Genomic DNA, 19,629 nt, shown 5'->3' with positions numbered 1-19,629 from the left:
TTGGGGCTCACAGTCTCAATCCCCATTTTACAGATGAGGTAACTGAGGCACAGAGAAGTAAAGTGACTTGCCCAAGGTCACACACCAGACAGGTAGTGGAGCCGGAATTTGAATCCATGAACTGACTCCCAGGTTTGTGCTCTCTCCACTACGCCACATAGCCAAGTACAGCAGATTTATTCATTAATTCACTCAGTCGTATTTATTGAGCACTTACTGTGTGCAGAGCACTGTATTAAGTGCTTGGGAAGTACAAGTTGGCAATATATAAACGGTCCCTACCCAACAACGGTCTCACAGTCTAGAAAGGGGAAACAGACAACAAAACAAAACATGTGGTCAGGTGTCAAGTCATCAGAATAAAATAGAAATAAAGCACATCATCGACAAAATGAATAGTAATAATAACAATAATGGCATTTATTAAGCACTTACTATGTGCAAAGCACTGTTCTAGGCGCTAGGGAGGTCACAAGGCAATCAGGTTGTCCCATGGGGGGCTCACAGTCTTAATCCCCATTTTACAGATGAGGTAACTGAGGCACAGAGAAGTGAAGTGACTTGCCCAAAGTCACACAGCTGACAATTGGCAGAGCTGGGATTTGAACTCATGACCTCTGACTCCAAAGCCCGTGCTCTTTCCACTGAGCCACGCTGCTTCTCAAATGTGTACAAGTAGAATAAATAGAGTAAAAAATCTGTACAAACATATATACAGGTGCTGTGGGGAGGGGAAGGAGGTAGGGCCGTGGGGATGGGGAGGGGCAGAGGAAAAAGGGGGCTCAGTCTGGGAAGGCCTCCTGGAGGAGGTGAGCTCTCAGTAGGGCTTTGAAGGGAGGAAGAGAGCTAGCTTGGCTAGGAGGGAGGGCATTCCAGGCTAGGGGGAGGATGTGGGCTGCGGGTCGACGGCGGGACGGGCGAGAACAAGGCACAGTGAGGAGGTTAGCAGCAGAGGAGTGGAGGGTGCGGGCTGGGCTGGAGAAGGAGAGAAGGGAGGGGAGGTAGGAGGGGGCGAGGGGATGGACAGCCTTGAAGCCCAGGGTGAGGAGTTTCTGCCTGATGCGCAGGTTGACTGGTAGCCACTGGAGATTTTTGAGGAGGGGAGTAACATTTCCAGAGCGTTTCTGCACAAAGATGATCCGGGCAGCAGCGTGAAGTATAGACTGAAGTGGGGTGAGACAGGAGGAGATGACCCAGGAGGGAGCGAGGGAAGGGGAAATGGGAGTTTAGTCAGGGAAGGCCTCTTGGAGGAGATGTGATTGTAATAAGGCTTTGAAGCTTGGGAGAGTGGTGGTCTGCTGGATATGAGGGGGAGGGAGTTTCAGGTCAGAAGGGAGGATGTGAGCAAGAGGTTGGTAACAAGATAGACAAAATGAAAATACAGTGAGTAGTTTGGCATTAAAGGCTGGGTTGTAGTAGGAGATTCTAGATCCTTTTCTGGAACCCATTCCAAGACCTCACATCATGTAAACATGCAATCCATTCTTATACCCAGCTCAAAAGTTTTCCTGACACAGTTTAAGCCTGTCTATTTGTCCTCTCTAGAGAAGGAAAGTAGCTAGTCTTTGATTTACATACTGGTTTCTTTTTGATCAACTGTCTCTTAAATGGAGATTATTAAGGCAGGAAAAGAAAGCTTTTTTGAAGGGTTTGGAACCAAAAAGAAACCAATATGCTGTACTGAAAATGAAATATTGAGTCAAGAGTCTTTAAGAGACCAGATCTTCATATTGATAATGGTGGTGTTTGGAGGACATTTTGTATTGGAAAATGGCATTTCAGTGTACTGTTGTATTGTACTCTCCTGAGCGCTTAGTACAGTGTTCTTAATACAGTAAGTGCTCATTGAATACCATTGATAATAATAATGGGATGTTGAGAAGACTTTTATCAAATAGGGTATGTTCAGCAGCAATGTTTATGCCCTTTGTTCAGTTAAGCACTTTTTTAGAAATACTATTTAAGAGTTTGATATGTGACAAGCACTGTATTAAGTGCTGGGATAGATACAAGTTAATCAGTTTGGACACAGTCCCTGTCCCATATAGGATTTACAGTCTTAATCTGCATTTTACAGATGAGGTAATTGAGGCACAAAGAAGTTAAATGATTTGCCCAGTGTCACACAACAGACAAGTGAAGGAGTCAGGATTAGAACTCAGGTCCTTCTGACTCCTAGGCCCATGCTGTATTCTTTAGGAGATGCTCTTTTTTAAGATTTGCACAAAAACTTCTAAAAATGAGTTCACTTCACTGAGGGGCATGGCTATAAAAGGGTAAATGTAAAGGGTAAATGTAATGAAGTTGTAAATGTAACAACTTCAAATTCTGGGTAATTTATACAGGTCATAGTGTCATTTATACAGGTCACTCCGTGTCTAGGATGTCTTTTTTTAAAAAAAAATGGAATTTGTTATGCACTGATATGCCAGGCACTGTATTAAGCGCTGGGGTAGATAGAAGCTAATCAGGTTGAACACCCTCCATTGTTCCACATGGGGTTCACAGTCTTAATCCCGAGTTAAGTGCCTTGCCCAAGGTCACAGAGAAGATTACTGGTGGAGCTAGGATAAGAATTTAGGACTGCTGACTCCGATGCCCATGCTCTTTCCACTAGGTCACAATGCTTCTCTACGACATCATGCTGCTCTTGCCATTGGCATGCAGATTATTATCAGTGTTCCACCATGAGAGGTATAGCTGTATCTGAAGAGTTATCTAGTAAGGCCTAGTAGAAAGAACATAGAACTAGGAATCAGGAGATCTGGTTCTAATCCCAGTTTTGTTACTCCTTTTTTTTTTTAATAGTATTCGCCAAGCACTTATTAGGTGGCAGACACTGTACTAAGCACTGGGGTAGATACAAGGTAATCATGTCCCACATCAATCAATCAGTCAGTCGTATTTATTGAGCACTTACTGTGTGCAGAGCACTGTACTAAGCGCTTGGGAAGTACAGGTTGGCAACATATAGAGACAGTCCCTACCCAACAGTGGGCTCACAGTGTAGAAGGGGGAGACAGAGAACGGGACCAAACGTATTAACAAAATAAAATAAATACAATAGATAAGTACAAGTAAAATAAATAAATAGAGTAATAAATATGTACAAACATATATACATATATACAGGTGCTGTGGGGAAGGGAAGAAGGTAAGACGGGAGGATGGCCGGGGGGCAAGGGGGAGAGGAAGGAGGGGGCTCAGTCTGGGAAGGCCTCCTGGAGGAGGTGAGCTCTCAGTAGGGCCTTGAAGGGAGGAAGAGAGCTAGCTTGGCGGATGTTTGGAGGGAGGGCATTCCAGGCCCGGGGGATGACGTGGGCCGGGGGTCGACGGCGGGACAGGCGAGAACGAGGCCCGGTGAGGAGATTAGCGGTGGAGGAGCGGAGGTTGCGGGCTGGGCAGTAGAAGGAGAGAAGGGAGGTGAGGTAGGAGGGGGCGAGGGGATGGACAGCCTTGAAGCCCAGGGTGCGGAGTTTCTGCCTGATGCGCAGATTGATTGGTAGCCACTGGAGATTTTTGAGGAGGGGAGTAACATGCCCAGAGCGTTTCTGGACAAAGACAATCCGGGCAGCAGCATGAAGTATGGATTGAAGTGGGGAGAGACACAAGGATGGGAGATCAGAGAGAAGGCTGATGCAGTAGTCCAGACGGGATAGGATGAGAGCTTGAACGAGCAGGGTAGCGGTTTGGATGGAGAGGAAAGGGCGGATCTTGGCAATGTTGTGGAGCTGAGACCGGCAGGTTTTGGTGACAGCTTGGATGTGAGGGGTGAATGAGAGAGCGGAGTCGAGGATGACACCAAGGTTGTGGGCTTGTGAGACGGGAAAGATGGTAGTGCCATCAACAGTGACGGGAAAGTCAGGGAGAGGGCAGGGTTTGGGAGGGAAGACAAGGAGTTCAGTCTTGGACATGTTGAGTTTTAGGTGGCGGGCATACATCCAGATGGAGATGTCCTGAAGGCAGGAGGAGATGCAAGCCTGGAGGGAGGGGGAGAGAGCAGGGGGAGAGATAATAATAATAATAATAATAATAATAATAATAATAATAATAATAATAATAATAATAATAGCAGCATTTATTAAGTGCTTACTACGTGCAAAGCACTGTTCTAAGCGCTGGGGAGCTTACAAGGTGATCAGGATGTCCCACCCGGGGTTCACAGTCTTAATCCCCATTTTACAGATGAGGTAACAGGCACAGAGAAGTTAAGTGACTTGCCCAAAGTCACACAGCTGACAATTGGCAGAGCTGGGATTTGAACCCATGAACTCTGACACCAAAGCCCATGCTCTTTCCATTGAGCCACACACTGCTTCAGAGGTGTAGATCTGGGGCTCACTGTCTTAATTCCATTTTACAAATGAGGTAACTGAAGCACAGAGAATTTAAGTGGCCTGCTCAAGGTCACACAGCAGATAAGGAATTGAGCCGGGATTAGAACCCAGGTCCATCTGACACCCAGGCCTGTGTTTTTTCCACTAGGCCTCCGTGCTTATCTGCTGTGTGACCCTTAGGTAAGCCACATAATCTCTTTGTGCTTCAGTTCCCTCATTTATGAAATGGGCATAAGGTATCTGTCTTCCTTCTTAGATTTTGAACCCCCTGTGTGCCAGAAGCTGATCTGATTATCTTGACTCTACCCCGGTGCTTAGCACATAGTAAATACTTGGTACATGCTATTTTAAAGAGCTGTATTTAGAGAATGCCAATGTAAGACTTGGCAGAATTGAGTGATTCATATTTCCAATGTCTCTTTTGGGCCATAGAATCAAGTGGAAAGTTGAGAATCTGATTGGCCTGAAGTTGGTTGGGTTTAATTGGAGAAAAAGCAGAGTCCAGGTCACCAGAAAACATTTCACCCATGCCCCTGAGCTTGCTAAATTTGGTTTCGTGTAGTTAAATTTTTCATTCTCCATTTCAGTTGTCAAGCCCAGTTTGCCTGGGCAATCATCAGCTTTCTATGATATTTCATTCAATTGCATTTATTGAGTGCATACTGTGTGCAAAGCACTGTACTAAGCGCTTGAATTATTTACCTTTTGAAGATTGGGATGTAGTCAAATGAGCCTTCTAAATTAGGGTACTGCGGTCAGAGGGGAAGAGCTGAGGGGTCAACAGCTGCATTGGGGGCGGCTGGTTGGAGGAACGGCCAGAGATCTGGGGAAGGAGAAGTAGGAGGGCTAAAAAGAGATCCAGCCATGGGAGCCTCTTGCTACGCTTCATCAGGGCTCCCAAACTAACCCTCTCCTTACTCCCTCCTACCTCTCGATGTCAATCGGTTTGACCTAGAAGCTGTGTGGCACAGCAGAAAGAGCATGGCCTTGGGTTCTAATCCTGACTGTGCCAGTTGCTTGCTGTGTGACCTTGGGTGAGTCACTTAACTTCTCTCTGTCTCCGTTCTCCTGTTCTTTTTTGTTAATGGTATTTGTTAAGTGGTGACTGTCTGCCAGGCATTGTTCTAAGTACGGAGGTAGCTAGAAGGTAGTCAGGTTGGGTACAGTCCATGTCCTACGTGGATTTCACAGTCTTAATCTCCATTTTGCAGTTGAGGTAACTGAGGCTCAGAGAAGTTGTGACTTTCATTCATTCATTCATTGTCGTATTTATTGAGCGCTTACTGTGTGCATAGAGCACCGTACTAAGCGCTTGGGAAGTACAAGTTGGCGACATATAGAGATGGTCCCTACTCAACAGCGGGCTCCCAGTCTAGAAGGGGGAGACAGACGGCAAAATAAAACATGTGGACAGCTGTCAAGTCATCAGAACAAATAGAATTAAAGCTAAATGCACATCATTAACAAAATAAATAGAATAGTAAATATGTACAAGTAAAATAGAGTGATAAATCTGTACAAACATATATACAGGTGCTGTGGGGAGGGGAAGGAGGCAGGGTGGGGGGGATGGGGAGGAGGAGAGGAAGGCACATAGTAAGTGCTTAATAAATAGCATCATCACCATTATCATTATTATTATTATTCTGCCTCCTGATGCCTCTAGGCCTCAGGGTCTTCTGCACTGGACTCTTTTTTTATTCGTTGGGGTTTCTGGCTGTTTTTGAATCTCTGGGTCTCTATCTATCTGGACTTTGTCTCCGTGTCTGGGTATTTGTTCCAAGGGGAAGCAGCGTGGCCTAGTGTATAGAGCCCGAGTGTGGGACTCAGTAGGACCTGGGTTCTAATAATAATAATAATGATGGCATTTATTAAGCGCCCACCATGTGCAAAGCACTGTTTTAAGTGCTGGAGGTTACAAGGTGATCAGGTTGTCCCACGGGGGGCTCACAGTCTTCATCCCCATTTTACAGATGAGGGAACTGAGGCACAGAGAAGTGAAGTGACTGGCCCAACAAGATCACAGAGCATACAAGTGGTGAAGCCAGGTCCGCATTCTATATACTAGGCCGTGCTATTCTCCCTCCTACTTAGACTATAGGCCTCATGTGGGACAGAGACTGTGTTCAACTTAATCAACTTGTACTTACCCCAGCATTTACGACAGTGTTTGACACATAGTAACCACTTAACAGGTATCATAAAAACTGTAAGATCCTTGTAGGCTGGGATTGTATCTTGCTATATGGTTATGTCATACTCTCCCAAGGTGCTTAGTACAGTGCCCTGCATACAGTAAGCACTCAGTAAATACGATTGATGGATTTAAAAAGCAAAACAACTTTATACTATGCTTTGCAATAAGGCACTTCATACCAATGGCTACTTTTCTTTGCTGATGCAAGCACAGGTGTTCCTGTTAACCAACACCTTTCTGGCATTATTGTAGTAGAGGATGGTCCAACTTTATATTTATGGATTTGTAGGAAGAAGATGAAGCGATATCTCAAAGGTGTCTTTCCTCTTTTCCCGCAGGCTCGACTGAACTGTAAGCACTGTGGAAAACCAGTAATCGACGTGCGGATTGGAATGCAGTATTTCTCAGAGTACAGCAATGTCCAGCAGTGCCCACACTGTGGGAACCTAGACTACCACTTTGTGAAGCCATTTTCTTCTTTTAAAGTTCTGGAGGCTTATTGACAAAAACTTTGCTTTAGTATTAGTTGTTTTATGGGTATTACTACTTTATTACATATCTTTTATAGGAAACTTCTGTGACATTAATTTCTTTTGTAATTTAAAGAACAGATTTCTTGTATATGTTACTAAATCTGGGGCTGACACTCCCTGCCCCCCCAGCACTCCTAACCTCTCCTCCACACCCACCAGGTCTTAGTCCAGGGCCAAGGCCAGGCTGCCTAGTCCTGGGCCCTGGTGTGTATCACGTGAGTTTGGGGGAGGGAAAAACCATCTTTAATGGTCTTTGAAACAGAGGTGCCAACTTTTAAATTTAAGCATGGGGACAAAAAATGGGAGCAGGGATTTTAGTAGGGGGTGGAGACTGGAAGGCCTTCAGAGAGCAGATAGATCAGAAAGCCAGCATTTTGGTTCTTTTTAGTCCTGATGGGAACTCTGAGGTCTTGTCAGAGATTTGAGATGAGCAAACCTAGGTGTCCAGCTCAGAAAACTGAGGGAGGGGGGCCATCATCCTGGCCTGCCCCCATGGAATGAGGACCTGTGCTTTGAAATAGCTTTAAGTTAAGAAGGCCGGGAGGCAAGGAAGGAAACATGTAAGTGCATAGACTGGAAGCCTGGTGGAGTTCAGCTACCTTTTCGGGTAGGGAGGCCAACTCCATTCAAACAGGAAATGGTTTCAGCTTCATGCTCAAGTTTAGCCTGGGATTTGAGAAAACTAAACTATGTGACAAGTGAATGTAAATCCGTGCCAGGAGAGGCGTTTTGTGTATTAGTCTGTATCTTGGCGTAGTGTTCTGCAGTATACATTGACATGAAAGTTACCCTCACTGACGGATCATTTGGAGGTGGATATTGTTGGAGTACCATTTCATTGCTATTGTAATTTAGCTGTCAGGTAAGTTGTTTCTAACAATTTTGGAATGGAGTGATACACTTGTTTAACTTCAGAGCTACAATAATCTAAGAATCGATAGACTTTTGGATCCAGCCATTCCCTCCAGTTGCCTTCCAAATGCTGCTGAAAACATAGTGTTTGACTTTGTGGGAAGGACTGGTTTTCTTGAAAGGGTAGGGCAAGAGAAAACGTACCAATTTGACCTTTTATAATTTTGTAGTGCTAAGTACAGTGGCAGACACAAGATGACCTGACTGTACTTAGTCCCTATCCCACACAGAATTCACAATCAAAGCCTCATCCTTTGGGCAATTATTGGTAGAAAAAACCATTGCCACTAGTAGATTTCCTAGAAAGTGCTTATCGCTAAGACAGTTTTAAGTCTGGTTTTCAAGTGGATTGTAATCTCTTCCATGATATACTTCCACTCAAGAATTTGACTAAAATAAAACCTTAGATTTCGAGAAGCAGATTTCAAAGAATGGCCCTAAAACGTAAGTATAGAACTAAATCGTGGTTTTTCAAATTAAGGTGAATTGGGAATTACAAATTTGCAGGCTTGACCATAGTTGGTTATAGTGGAACATTCCAAGAGAATGCATAAAACAAAATGTTTGATAGATGCATGTTATATTGCGGCAAGTACACTTTATTCCTGAACAATAATTTCTACTGCTTTTCTATTCTCAGAGAAACCCGGTTCCTTTTTGCTTTCAGAAGTGTTTGGGCGTGACTGCCAATGAGTTAGAGATACACTCCATGACGTATTTAGAGACTCCAGCATTTGAGGATCACAGCATTGAATAATGTCCTTTTCCTCTCACTTTGTGTGCTTCTAAGTCTGAACTGTTGCCTCCAGTTTGATTTTTGGTGGTCTGAAAACATGCCACAGCAGGGCAAAGTGCTAGAGAAATTTGTGAGAGGAGAAACACAGCTCTATTATCTGTCAATTTTTAACAACTGGAAGAGGTATATAGAGGAAACAAACCCTGAGAATTTGCACTCAGTGTTCCAGTGATGAACCCATTATATGCCCAAACATTAACCTCAGACGAACTTCTGTCTTGAGAGTACCATTTGGACTTTGTTTCTGAAGTTAATGTGAATAGTAAAATCAATTTGCAACTCATTTTTCTTACTCTAGTAAAGTGTGTACAGTGAAACGTGCTTAAATTGCTTCTGTACTTAACACGTTTTCTTGTGAATGGCATTCAATTTTTAATGTTCTTCTCAAAACCCCACAAGTCATCGGGCCTCTGGCATTTAACATTTTTTCCTCTTAGTTTTTACTTTTCTTGATCCCTTGAAAAATGATATAACAAGGTTTTACTTTGAAAGAAAATGATCTCCTTTTCATCTTTATTTTTAAGATGAAATCTGGATGTGTTGGTGCCTTGTTGTATGAAGGGATAAAACTGTACACCGTCATTTGGTTTCAAACTTGAAGCGATCGTTTGATTTACAGGGATCTAGGTATTGCCAAAATTCTTCTGCTTTGGAGACTAAAGTAGAACGGGGTCAATAGTGTCTTGTAATAAATAGACAGGTTCAGTTCTTTCCTCCCCTTTCCCTTCCAAAGTAAAATGCCATTAAGTCCTTTCTCCTTTTGTCAATATCTTGAGAACTGGGCCAGCACCTACTGAAGGTACATTTTTGTTGTGTGTGTACAGGACATCAATTACTGTAAAGCAGGGATCTGTGAAAGAACATGACCATAATAATAATAATAATAATAATTTTGGCATTTACTAAGATCTTATTTTTATGCTAAGTACTGAGGTAGAAACAAGATAATCACATTGGATACAGTCCCTGTCCCACATGGGGCCATTATTCCACAGTGTTGCGATGGACTAGGTCAAAAGGCCAGTGAAATGTTTGAGGTCAGTCAGCCAATCGTACTTATCGAGTGCTTACTGTGTGCAAAGCACTATGCTAAGTGCTTGGGAGAGTATAATACAATAATAAGCAGACACATTCCCTGCCCACAACGAACATACAGTCTAGCAGGGGAGAACAGTCTAGACAGGGAGAAGTACGTGCCACATTTCACATACCAGAGAACTGGGTTCAGGTCACGACTCCTGAAACCCAAAAAGCAGCCCTGGGTACCCCACACCAGTGCTCTTTGGCTCTGTTTGGGCAGATGGGGCAAGAGAAGAGATAAAACTTGGGAGCCGTAGCTACATCACGATCTCAGCTCCCTGCAGGAACTGCGATCTTGCTGCCATTGCTGCTGCTTGTAGGTTTGGGTGTCTGTGCTTGACACCCACACTGTTGTCTTCGAAGTACTCTTGTCAGAGGCTGAAGTAAAAGCCATTGATACCTACCCTGGAGATTTTATTTCTTTTCCTTTAGAAGATGTCAGGGTGACATCCTGAAACATCTCTTTCTTCAGTGGGATTAATCACTTCAAGATGGCATTGCTAGCGTACTTCAACATTTATTTTTGTGTTACTTAACATTGCTAAGTAACGATGAAAACTGGCTTAGGGGAAAGAGCACTGAGTGTCAGAAGACGTGTCTGGGTTTTAGTACCAGCTCTTTCACTCGTTTGCTGTGGGACCTTGGGCAAATCACTTAAGCTCTCTGGGCCTTAGTTTCCTCAAATGTAGAATGAGGATAAGACATTCATTCATTCATTCAATCGTATTTATTGAGCGCTTACTGTGTGCAAAGCACTGTACCAAGCACTTGGGAAAGACAGATTGTAAGCACTTTGAGGGACAGGAACTATTTCTGATCTGATAACTTTATACCTACTCCAGTGTTTAACACCTAATAAGCACTTAATAAATGCCCTAATTATTCTTACGTTTCATTTCAGTTTTTTGAAGTTACATTATGGGCAATTCAAACTCTCTGCTTTAACAAACCATAGTACTGTACATGGAAAGATCATTTTTGGTGTGTGTCCCTTTCCCTCTGTGAGCCAAGTTCTGCTTTCCCCTACCCTAGTTTACCCTGTAAGCAGTAGAATTTTGTGCTCGTATCCTAGGGTAGAATTTGTGCCATGTTGTCAATGGGAGAGACTCACAAGGACATTAAGAAAAAAATAACTTCCTTTCGTTTTCAAGCCATCTCAAGAAAAATCCATTTTCCAGAGGATATTTTTTTAAACTGAATGCTCTAAAATGGTTTACAAATTACTTGATCCTGACAAAATAGTATGTTTTATAAATGTAATACTACTCATGAAATTTGATAGCCACTAAGAGGACCTGCCTGAAGTTTTTTTTTTATCACATCCAGGAAAGACAAGATTTGAAAATGACCAGTTTTACTGTTCTTAGACTGATAATGACAAATTTAACATTCCTTGGTTTGAGTAGTGACTACAAAAAACAGTTCCTTCAATAAGGTTAATTGGAAGTGGGGGCAGGGGAATGGGAAGGGATGGGTGTGGAGAAAGTGGTATTTTTACTTTGTGGATATCCTCTACCAAGTTGACTTTCACATGCTGCGGACTTTAATGTTATAAAAGATAATTGTAGTGGACGAACATCACTAAAACCAGCTCAAAAAGATATTGTCAGTAAAGGTTTCTTGTCAAGATGTCTTGGATTGCACTTTTGCAGAGGGAAGACAATGTATATAGCAAATGAATGTTGATGAAACTGAAATATTTGATTATGGTATCATTTGTGTGTGGTGTTAGAGGAATTTTGTATGTGATCTGTCTGTACCAAAAAGTAATAAAATCACAGAAAACTAACCCTGTGATGTCACTTCCTTTTTAAACGAAAATTTGCCATAAGATTTAGGAAAGTGTTTATAGTAAAATGTTTTTGAGTTTTCTTAAGATCTCAGTTGTGCTTTCAGAAAGGTACCATTTGAAAGTTGTGCAGAGCCAAGAAGAGATGCTTTTGTCATGACATTCAAATGAGGTAGACCACTAAAGTTGTTTTCACTGATGAGTGACCAATTCCACTGATGAAATCCTTGAAGTAATAATAATGGTAATTGTGGTATTTGTTAAACACTTACTGTGTGCCAAGCACTGTACTAAGCCCTGGGGTGGACACAAACAAATCAGGTTGGACAAAGTCCCCGTCTCACAAGGGGATCACAGTTTCATTACCCATTTTACCAATGAGATAAGGAGGCACAGAGAATAGTAATAATAATGATGGCATTTAAGTGCTTACTATGTGCAAAGCACTGTTCTAAGGGCTGGGGTGGATACAAGGTGATCAGGTTGTTCCAGGTGGGGCTCACAATCTTAATCCCCATTTAACAGACGAGGTAACTGAGACACAGAGAAGTTAAGTGACTTGCCCATAGTCACACAGCTGACAAGCGGCAGAGCTGGGATTAGAACCCATGACCTCTGACTCCCAAGCCCGGGCTCTTTCCACTGAGAGAAGGGAAGTGACTTGAACAAGGTCACCCAGCAGACAAGTGGCAGAGCCACAATCAGAACCCATGACCTTCTGACTCCCAGAAGGTTTTATACAAAATTTGCAGTTGTGGTTGTAGAGGTCCTGTTTTTGAGAAACCCTAGTTCAAGGTTCCCAAATTGAGGCTATAAACCAAGTACAACCCACAGGGGAACCTTTGGACATTTCACAAACATTTCTAAGTATACAATATTAATGTGGATTATTTATATTATAATGTGGATTATTTATATATTATATTTATATTATAAAAAGACTGGAAATGTTACCAATATTGTTGAAAATAGGAAGAGGTAAGTGTAAAGATACAATATACATGGTATCTTGAGGAAGCAGGGTAGATTGATCGGAAAGAGCACGGTCCTGTAAGTCAGAAGACTTAGGTTCTACCCTGTTCTACCTCATTAATCTGTGCGATCTTGGACAGTCAATCAATGGTATTTATTGAGTGCTTGCTATTTATAGAACACTACTAAGCATTTGGGAAAGTACAATACAACAATTAGTAGACATGTTCCCTGCCCATAATGAACTTACAGTTTAAAGTGGGAAACAGATATTAATATACATAAATAATTTATAAAATCTAATTTAAAGATATGTACAGACTGTTGTGGGTTGAGAATGGGGTGAATATCAAATGCCCAAAGGTCACAGATCCAAATGCATAGACAATGTAGAAGGGAGAGTGAGTGTGGGAAAAGAGGGCTTAATTGGGGAAGGCCTCTTGGAGGAGGTGAAGTGTGACCTTAATGCTTTGAAGGTGGGGAGAGTGGTGGTCTACTGTATATGGAGAGGGGAGGAGTTCCAGGCTAGGGGGAGTATTTGGGAAAGGGGTTGACATTGGGATAGACTAGATCAAGGCACAGTGAATAAGTGGAATGTGTGGGCCGGGCTGTTCCAACAGAATAGTGAGGTGAGGTAGGATGGGGTGAGTTGATTGCTCTAAGGCCAATGGTAAAGAGCTTCTGTTTGATGCAGAAATGGATAGGCAGCCATTGGAAGTTCTTGAGGAGTGGGGAGACGTGGGCTGAACTTTTTTCAGAAAAATGATACCTGCAACAGAGTGAAGTGTGGACTGAAGTGGGGAGAGACAGGAGGCCTGGAGGTCAGTGAGGAGGCAGGTGCAGTAGTTAAGGTGGGATAAGGTAAGTGCTTATATCTGTGTGGTAGCATTCATTCATTCACTCATTCAGTCGTATTTATTGAGCGCTTACTGTGTGCAGAGCACTGCACTGAGTGCTTGGAAAGTACAATTCAGCAATAGAGACAATCCCTGCCCACAACAGGCTTACAGACTAGAAGTGGGGAGGCAGACATCAAAAAAAGTAAACAGGCATATATATAAAAGTAATATAATTATAGATATATACATATATGCATAAATGATGTGAAGTGGGGAGAGGGAGGAAAGCAAAGGGAGTGCGTCGAGGGGATGCGGGTGAGAGGACGAGCTCAGGAAAAGGAGGCTTAGTTTGGGAAGGCCTCTTGGAGGAGGTGCATCTTCAGTAGGGCTTTGAAAGGGGGAAGTATGATTGGCGGATTTGAGGAGGGAAGGCGTTCCAGGCCAGAGGTAGGACATGGGCCAGGGATTGGTGGCAAGACAGGTGAGATCAAGGCACAGTGACAAGGTTAGCACCAGAGGAGTGGAGTATGTGGGCTGGGTTGGAGAAAGAAAGAAGGGAGGTGAGGTAAGAAGGGGCAAGGTGATGGAGAGCTTTGAAGCCAATAGTGAGGAGTTTTTGTTTTATACGGAGGTTGATAGGCAACCACTGGAGATTTGGGGTGGGGGGTGGGGGCGGGTGACATGCCCTGAACATTTGTGTAGAAAGATAATCTGGGCAGCAGAGTAAAGTGTGGGCTAAAGTGGGGGGAGGCAGGAGGTTGGGAGGTCAGAAAGGAGGCTGAGGCAGTAATCCAGTCGGGATAGGATGAGTGATTGTACTAACGTGGTAGAAGTTTGGATGGAGAGGAAAGGGTGGATCTTGGTGATGTTGTAAAGGCGAGACGGGTAGGTTTGGTGACATTACAGTTGCCGTAGCAGTTGGGCTGGAGAGGAAAGCGTGGATTTTAGCAGTGTTGTGAAGGTAGAACTGACAGGATTTGGTGACATTGAATATGTGGGTGGAATGAGAGAGATGAGTTGAGGACAACGCCAAGGATCCGGTCTAGTGAGATAGGGAGGATAAAGGTGTTGTCTTTAGTGATGGGAAATACAAGGGAAGAACAGAGTTTGGGTGGGAAGATGAGTTTAGTTTTGGACACGTTTAGTTTGAGGTAATGAAGGGATATCCAGGTAGAGGTGTCCTGAAGGCAGGAGGAAATGCGGGATTGTAGGGAAGAAGAGAGGATAGGGATGGAGATGTAGATTTGGGAATCATCTGCATAGAGATGGTAGCTGAAGCCATAGGAGTAAATGAGTTTTCTAAGAGAGTGGCTGTAGATATAGAAAAGAAGGGGATCTAGAACTGAGCCTTGAGGGACCCCTACTGTCAGAGGTTGGGAGGCAGAGGAAGAGGCAGCAAAAGAAATTGAGAAGGAGCAATCAGGGAGATAGGAGAACCAAGAGAGGATGGTCAGCGAAGCCAAGATTGGATAAAATTTCAAGAAGGAAATGGTGTACATTGTCGAAGGCAGCTGAGAGGTCCAGGAGGATTAGGATAGAGTAGAGGCCATCAGATTTGGGGAGAAGAAGGCCATTGGTTACCTTAGAAAGGACTCTGTGAAGAAAGAAGGAAGAAGCCAAATTGGAGGGGTTCAAGGAGACAACTGGAGAGAGGAAGTGGAGTCAGCTGGTGTAAATAACTCTCAAGAAGTTTGGAGAGAAATGGTAGGAGGGGATGGTGTGAAAACTGGAGGGAGCTGGGAGGTCAAGGGAGAGTTTTTTTAGGATGGGGATATGTCAGCATTTTTGAAAATAGTGGGGAATATGCTGTTGGGAAGTGAACAGTTACAGATGGCAGTCGAGGAGGGAAGAGGGGGCGAGTTTTAAAAAGGTGTGAAGGGATAATAATAACAATAATAATGATGGTATTTGTTAAGTGCTTACTATGTGCCAAGCATTGTTCTAAGCGCTGGGATAGAAACAAGGTTATCAGGTTGTCCCAAGTGGGGCTCACAGTCTTAATCCCCATTTTACAGATGAGGTAACAGGCACAGAGAAGTTAAATGACTTGCCCAAAGTCACACAGCAGACAAGTGGCAGAGACAGGATTAGAACCCACGACCTCTGACTCCCAAGCCCGTGCTCTTTCCACTGAGCCATGCTGCTTCTCACATCTCTGGGATGGGGCCAGAAGCACAAGTGGAGAGGATAGATTTAAAGAGGAGGTGAGATTTCTTCTTGAGTTACTGCAGGGAATATAGGGAGAGCCGAAAAGTGTGGAGGAGGGGACGGGGATTGGAAAGGAGCTAGGGAGATTTTAAGGAGATCACACCTGATAATAATAATGATGGTATCTGATGGTTTCAGATTTGTTATGTGGTCAGGTCACTAGGGGAAAGAGATTATGGGATGTGGAGGGACAGGGGATTTGAGGAGGAAATTAAATGTCTGGAATAGCAGGCAGGGGCTGTAGGTATGGGCAAGTCACTTCTCTTTGCCTCAGTTATCTGTAAAATAGAGATTCAGTACCTGTTCTCCCTCCTGCTTAAACTGAGCCCCGTTTGGGACAAGGACTGTGTCTGATCTGATCATTCTCTATCTTCTCTAGTACTTAGCATTTATTAAGTACTTAATGCATACCACAGTTCTCAACTCTCTGGCCGTTCATTCTCAGTCTCTTTCACTGGCTCCTCCTCTGCCTCCCAATGCCTAATTTTGGGGGTCCCTCAAGGTTTAGTTCTCAGTCCCCTTCTATTCTCCATCTACACTCACACCCTTGGAGAACTCATTCACTCCCATGGCTTCAACTACCATCTCTACACAGATGATACCCAAATCTGCATCTCCTACCCTGACCTCTCTCCCTCGCTCCAGGCTCGCATCTCCTCCTGCTTTCAAGACATCTCTGTTTAATGATAATAATAATAATAATAATGATGGTACTTAAGTGCTTACTATGTGCCAAGTACTGTTCTAAGCACTGGGGGAGATAAAAGATTTTTAGGTTGTCCCAGGTGGGGCTCACAGTCTTAATCCCTATTTTACAGATGAGGTAACTGAGTCACAGAGAAGTTAAGTGACTTGCACAAAGTCACACAGCTGACAAGTGGCAGAGCCAGGATTAGAACCCATGATCTCTGACTTACAAGCCTGTGCTCTTTCCATTAAACCAAGCTGTTTCTCTATTTGAATGTCCTCCCATCACCTCAAATTTAACATGTCCAAAACAGAGCTCCTTATCTTCCCACCCAAACCTTGTCCTCTCCTGGACTTTCCCAACACTGTAGATGGTAACACCATCCTTCCCATCTCACAGGCCTATAACTTTGGCATTAACCTTAACTCCTCTCTCTCATTCAACCCACATATTTAATCCATCACCAAATCCTGTAAATCCTACCTTCACAACATAGCTAAAATCTGCCCTTTCCTCTCCACCCAAACTGCTACCACATTAATACAATCACTCATCCTATCCTGCCTAGATTACTACATTAGCCTTCTTGCTGACCTCCCAACCTCCAGTCTCTTCCCCACTCCAGTTCGTATTTCACTCTGCTTCCCAGATCATCTTTCTACAAAAACGTTCAGGACATGTCACCCCCCTCCTCAAAAATTTCCAGTGGTTGCACATCCACTTCTGTATCAAACAAAAACTCTTCTCCATTGGCTTTAAAGCACTCCATCACCTTGCTCCCTCCTACCTCACCTCGTTACTCTCCTTCTACAACCCAGCCCACATACTTTGCTCTTCTAGTGCTAACCTTCTCACTGTGCCCCGATCTTGCCTGTCTTGCAGCCAACCCCTGGCCCACATCCAGCCTCTGGCCTGGAATGCCTTCCCTCCTCAAATCCACGAGACAATTACTCTCCCCACCTTCAAAGCCTTGTTGAAGGCACATCTCCTCCAAGAAAACTTCCCAGACTACAAAAAGCAAAGGTATATAGAATAATAATAATTAATAATTATGGTATTTGTTAAGCGCTTACTACGTGCCAAGGACTGCTCTAAATGCTGGGGTAGATACAAGGTAATCAGTTTGACCCACGTGAGGCTCACAGTCTTAATCCCCCATTGTACAGATAAGGTAACTGAGGCACAGAGAAGTTAAATGGCTTACCCAAGGTCACATAGCCATAGGTGATGGAGCAGGGACTAGAACCCACGTCCTCTGACTCCCAAGCTCGTGCTCTTTTCACTATGCCATGCTACTTCTCTAGGATGTGTTTTGAGGTCTTGAAAGGAGAAGAGTTTTGGTGAGCAAGATGATATTTTCACTTCACTGCATTCAAAATCCATTTTAATTTTCTTTAGGTATTTTTTTCCATGGATTTTAGATTCCACCATTTGAAACAGTTTCGAAACTTTCTGGCAACTGAGCATGAACCTGGTTTTGCTTGAAGTTCAATTTTTATTATTTATTATTTATTCAGTGTTGAATGTTCTCATACATAAACATACTGAACTTTTGGGAACTTGTTCACTGATTCCCTTGTATCTCATAGTTCTAGGGAATACTGAGCCATCAAGGGGAGAACTGATGCCTGAGGAATGAAGACTTGATTTGAAGATAAGAAGGGAGGTAATAGTGTGGAAGAAATGGTCAGGAATATGGAGGATTGAGTCTTGTCACTGGGATAAAATGCAGGTAATGCCATTAGTTAATAACAATAATAATAATCAGAGTAAGAATGGTAGTAGTATAATTATTATTTTATACTGTTCATGCTTGCTCTACCAAGCACTGTCCTAAGCACTGGGGTAGATAAAGAATAATCAGGTCAGACACAGTCCTTGATTCACACATGGCCCACAGTCTAAGTAGGAGAGAGAACAGGAATTGAGCCCCCATTTTTAAGACAAAGAAACAGTCACAGAGAAGCCAAGTGACTTACCTAAGGTCATCCAGCAGGCAAGTAGTGAAGCTTGTATTTGAACCCAGGTTCTCTGACTCCCAAGCCTATGCTCTTTCCCCAGGGCCATGTGATATCACTCATCATAGGAGGCTAGGTTATATTTTGATCAAAGCATTATCAGTTTTTCCCACACTGCTTTAGCTTCTCTCTAAACTAGCCCAGAACATGAAATCTTATCTCCTACTTCATTGGGAAATTACCCATGTAAATCCCCTGGATACTGTGTAATAGAAACAGATACCCATCAGGGACACATGGTTGATTGGCTCTTTCAGTTGAAGACTTTGCTACAAGAATGAGCTAAACATGCTTGACTTCAGTGCAATAAATTACTGTTTTCAAACCACAAAAAAAGAAGTAACGGTAGCAGTGTGTGATTTTCTCTGTTGCTACAAGTGTGCAGACCTGCAGAATAAGCAAGTTTGATTTTCTTTGTAATTCTGAAGAGCCAAACATTCACTGGGTTTTTTTTATTAAGCACAAGCTTCCCAGCTTGTTGGGACAGCCAAGATATGTGATGCACTAGGTCTTTTTGAGGCATTCTGTGAGCCATTTGTTAAGTATTTACAATAGCCTGAGTGGTGCCTTTAAAGAATTAAAGCATTTTCCAAAGTGTCTAAGTTAGGGTGGTTATTCCAGTACCACATCCTGACTGTGTTAAAAATACCTCTTAGCCCCAAGTAGTAGCTAGCTTGTTTATCTGAAAATATCTAGGCTGGTCTTGACTCTTTACCAAAGTGACCCACATGTCTTTTAAAAATTAAAGATACTATTGTACTCTTCCTTTTATCGGTTGGGCATTGTTATTTTTTCCTCTTTTGCTCAAACAATCCTATTCCCCCTCTAGTCTGTAAGCTTGTGAACAGGGAGTGTGTTATATTGTTATATTTTACTCTCCCAAGCACTTAGTACAGTGCTCTGCACACAGTAAGCACTCAATAAATATGATTGACTGATTTCTGCTTTGAAAGAAGTTGCCATTTCTGGCTCAGAGCTGATTTCATTATTATGGTAGGTTAAGAGATTCCCTAATGAGAGGGATCATATACAGATTAGATAATTTTCCTTAGAATTGCACTCTCATTGAGGGGGGTGGGGTTCCATTAGTAAAAGTTATTTCAAAGTATTTGACATGCAGTGACTACGTTTTGAATAAGAACTAACAACACTGAAAGAATGCTTTGATGAAAGCAAATTTGAATTTTTGCAACTAAGATTCTAGTTTTCCTGGATTTGTTAATAATAATAATAATAATGTACACATACAGTATCTGAAAC

At 43.0% G+C, this 19,629-nt stretch overlaps 1 protein-coding gene across 1 annotated transcript in view; it reads left to right on the top strand.

Moving 5' to 3' along the window:
* The window catches only part of HECA (hdc homolog, cell cycle regulator), a 64,633-nt gene extending 57,580 nt beyond the window's left edge, over nt 1-7,053 (top strand). The window contains exon 5 of the mRNA XM_038762402.1: nt 6,873-7,053. Coding sequence (XP_038618330.1) covers nt 6,873-7,037 — 165 coding nt within the window. The 3' untranslated portion in view covers nt 7,038-7,053. The remainder of the gene's footprint in view (nt 1-6,872) is intronic.
* The last annotated feature ends 12,576 nt before the right edge of the window (nt 7,054-19,629 follow it).

The sequence above is a fragment of the Tachyglossus aculeatus genome, chromosome 2, assembly GCF_015852505.1.
Source record: "Tachyglossus aculeatus isolate mTacAcu1 chromosome 2, mTacAcu1.pri, whole genome shotgun sequence".
Lineage (NCBI taxonomy): Eukaryota > Metazoa > Chordata > Mammalia > Monotremata > Tachyglossidae > Tachyglossus > Tachyglossus aculeatus.
The sequence above is the reverse complement of the archived record's forward strand: the minus strand, read 5'-3'. Positions and strand labels throughout refer to the sequence as shown.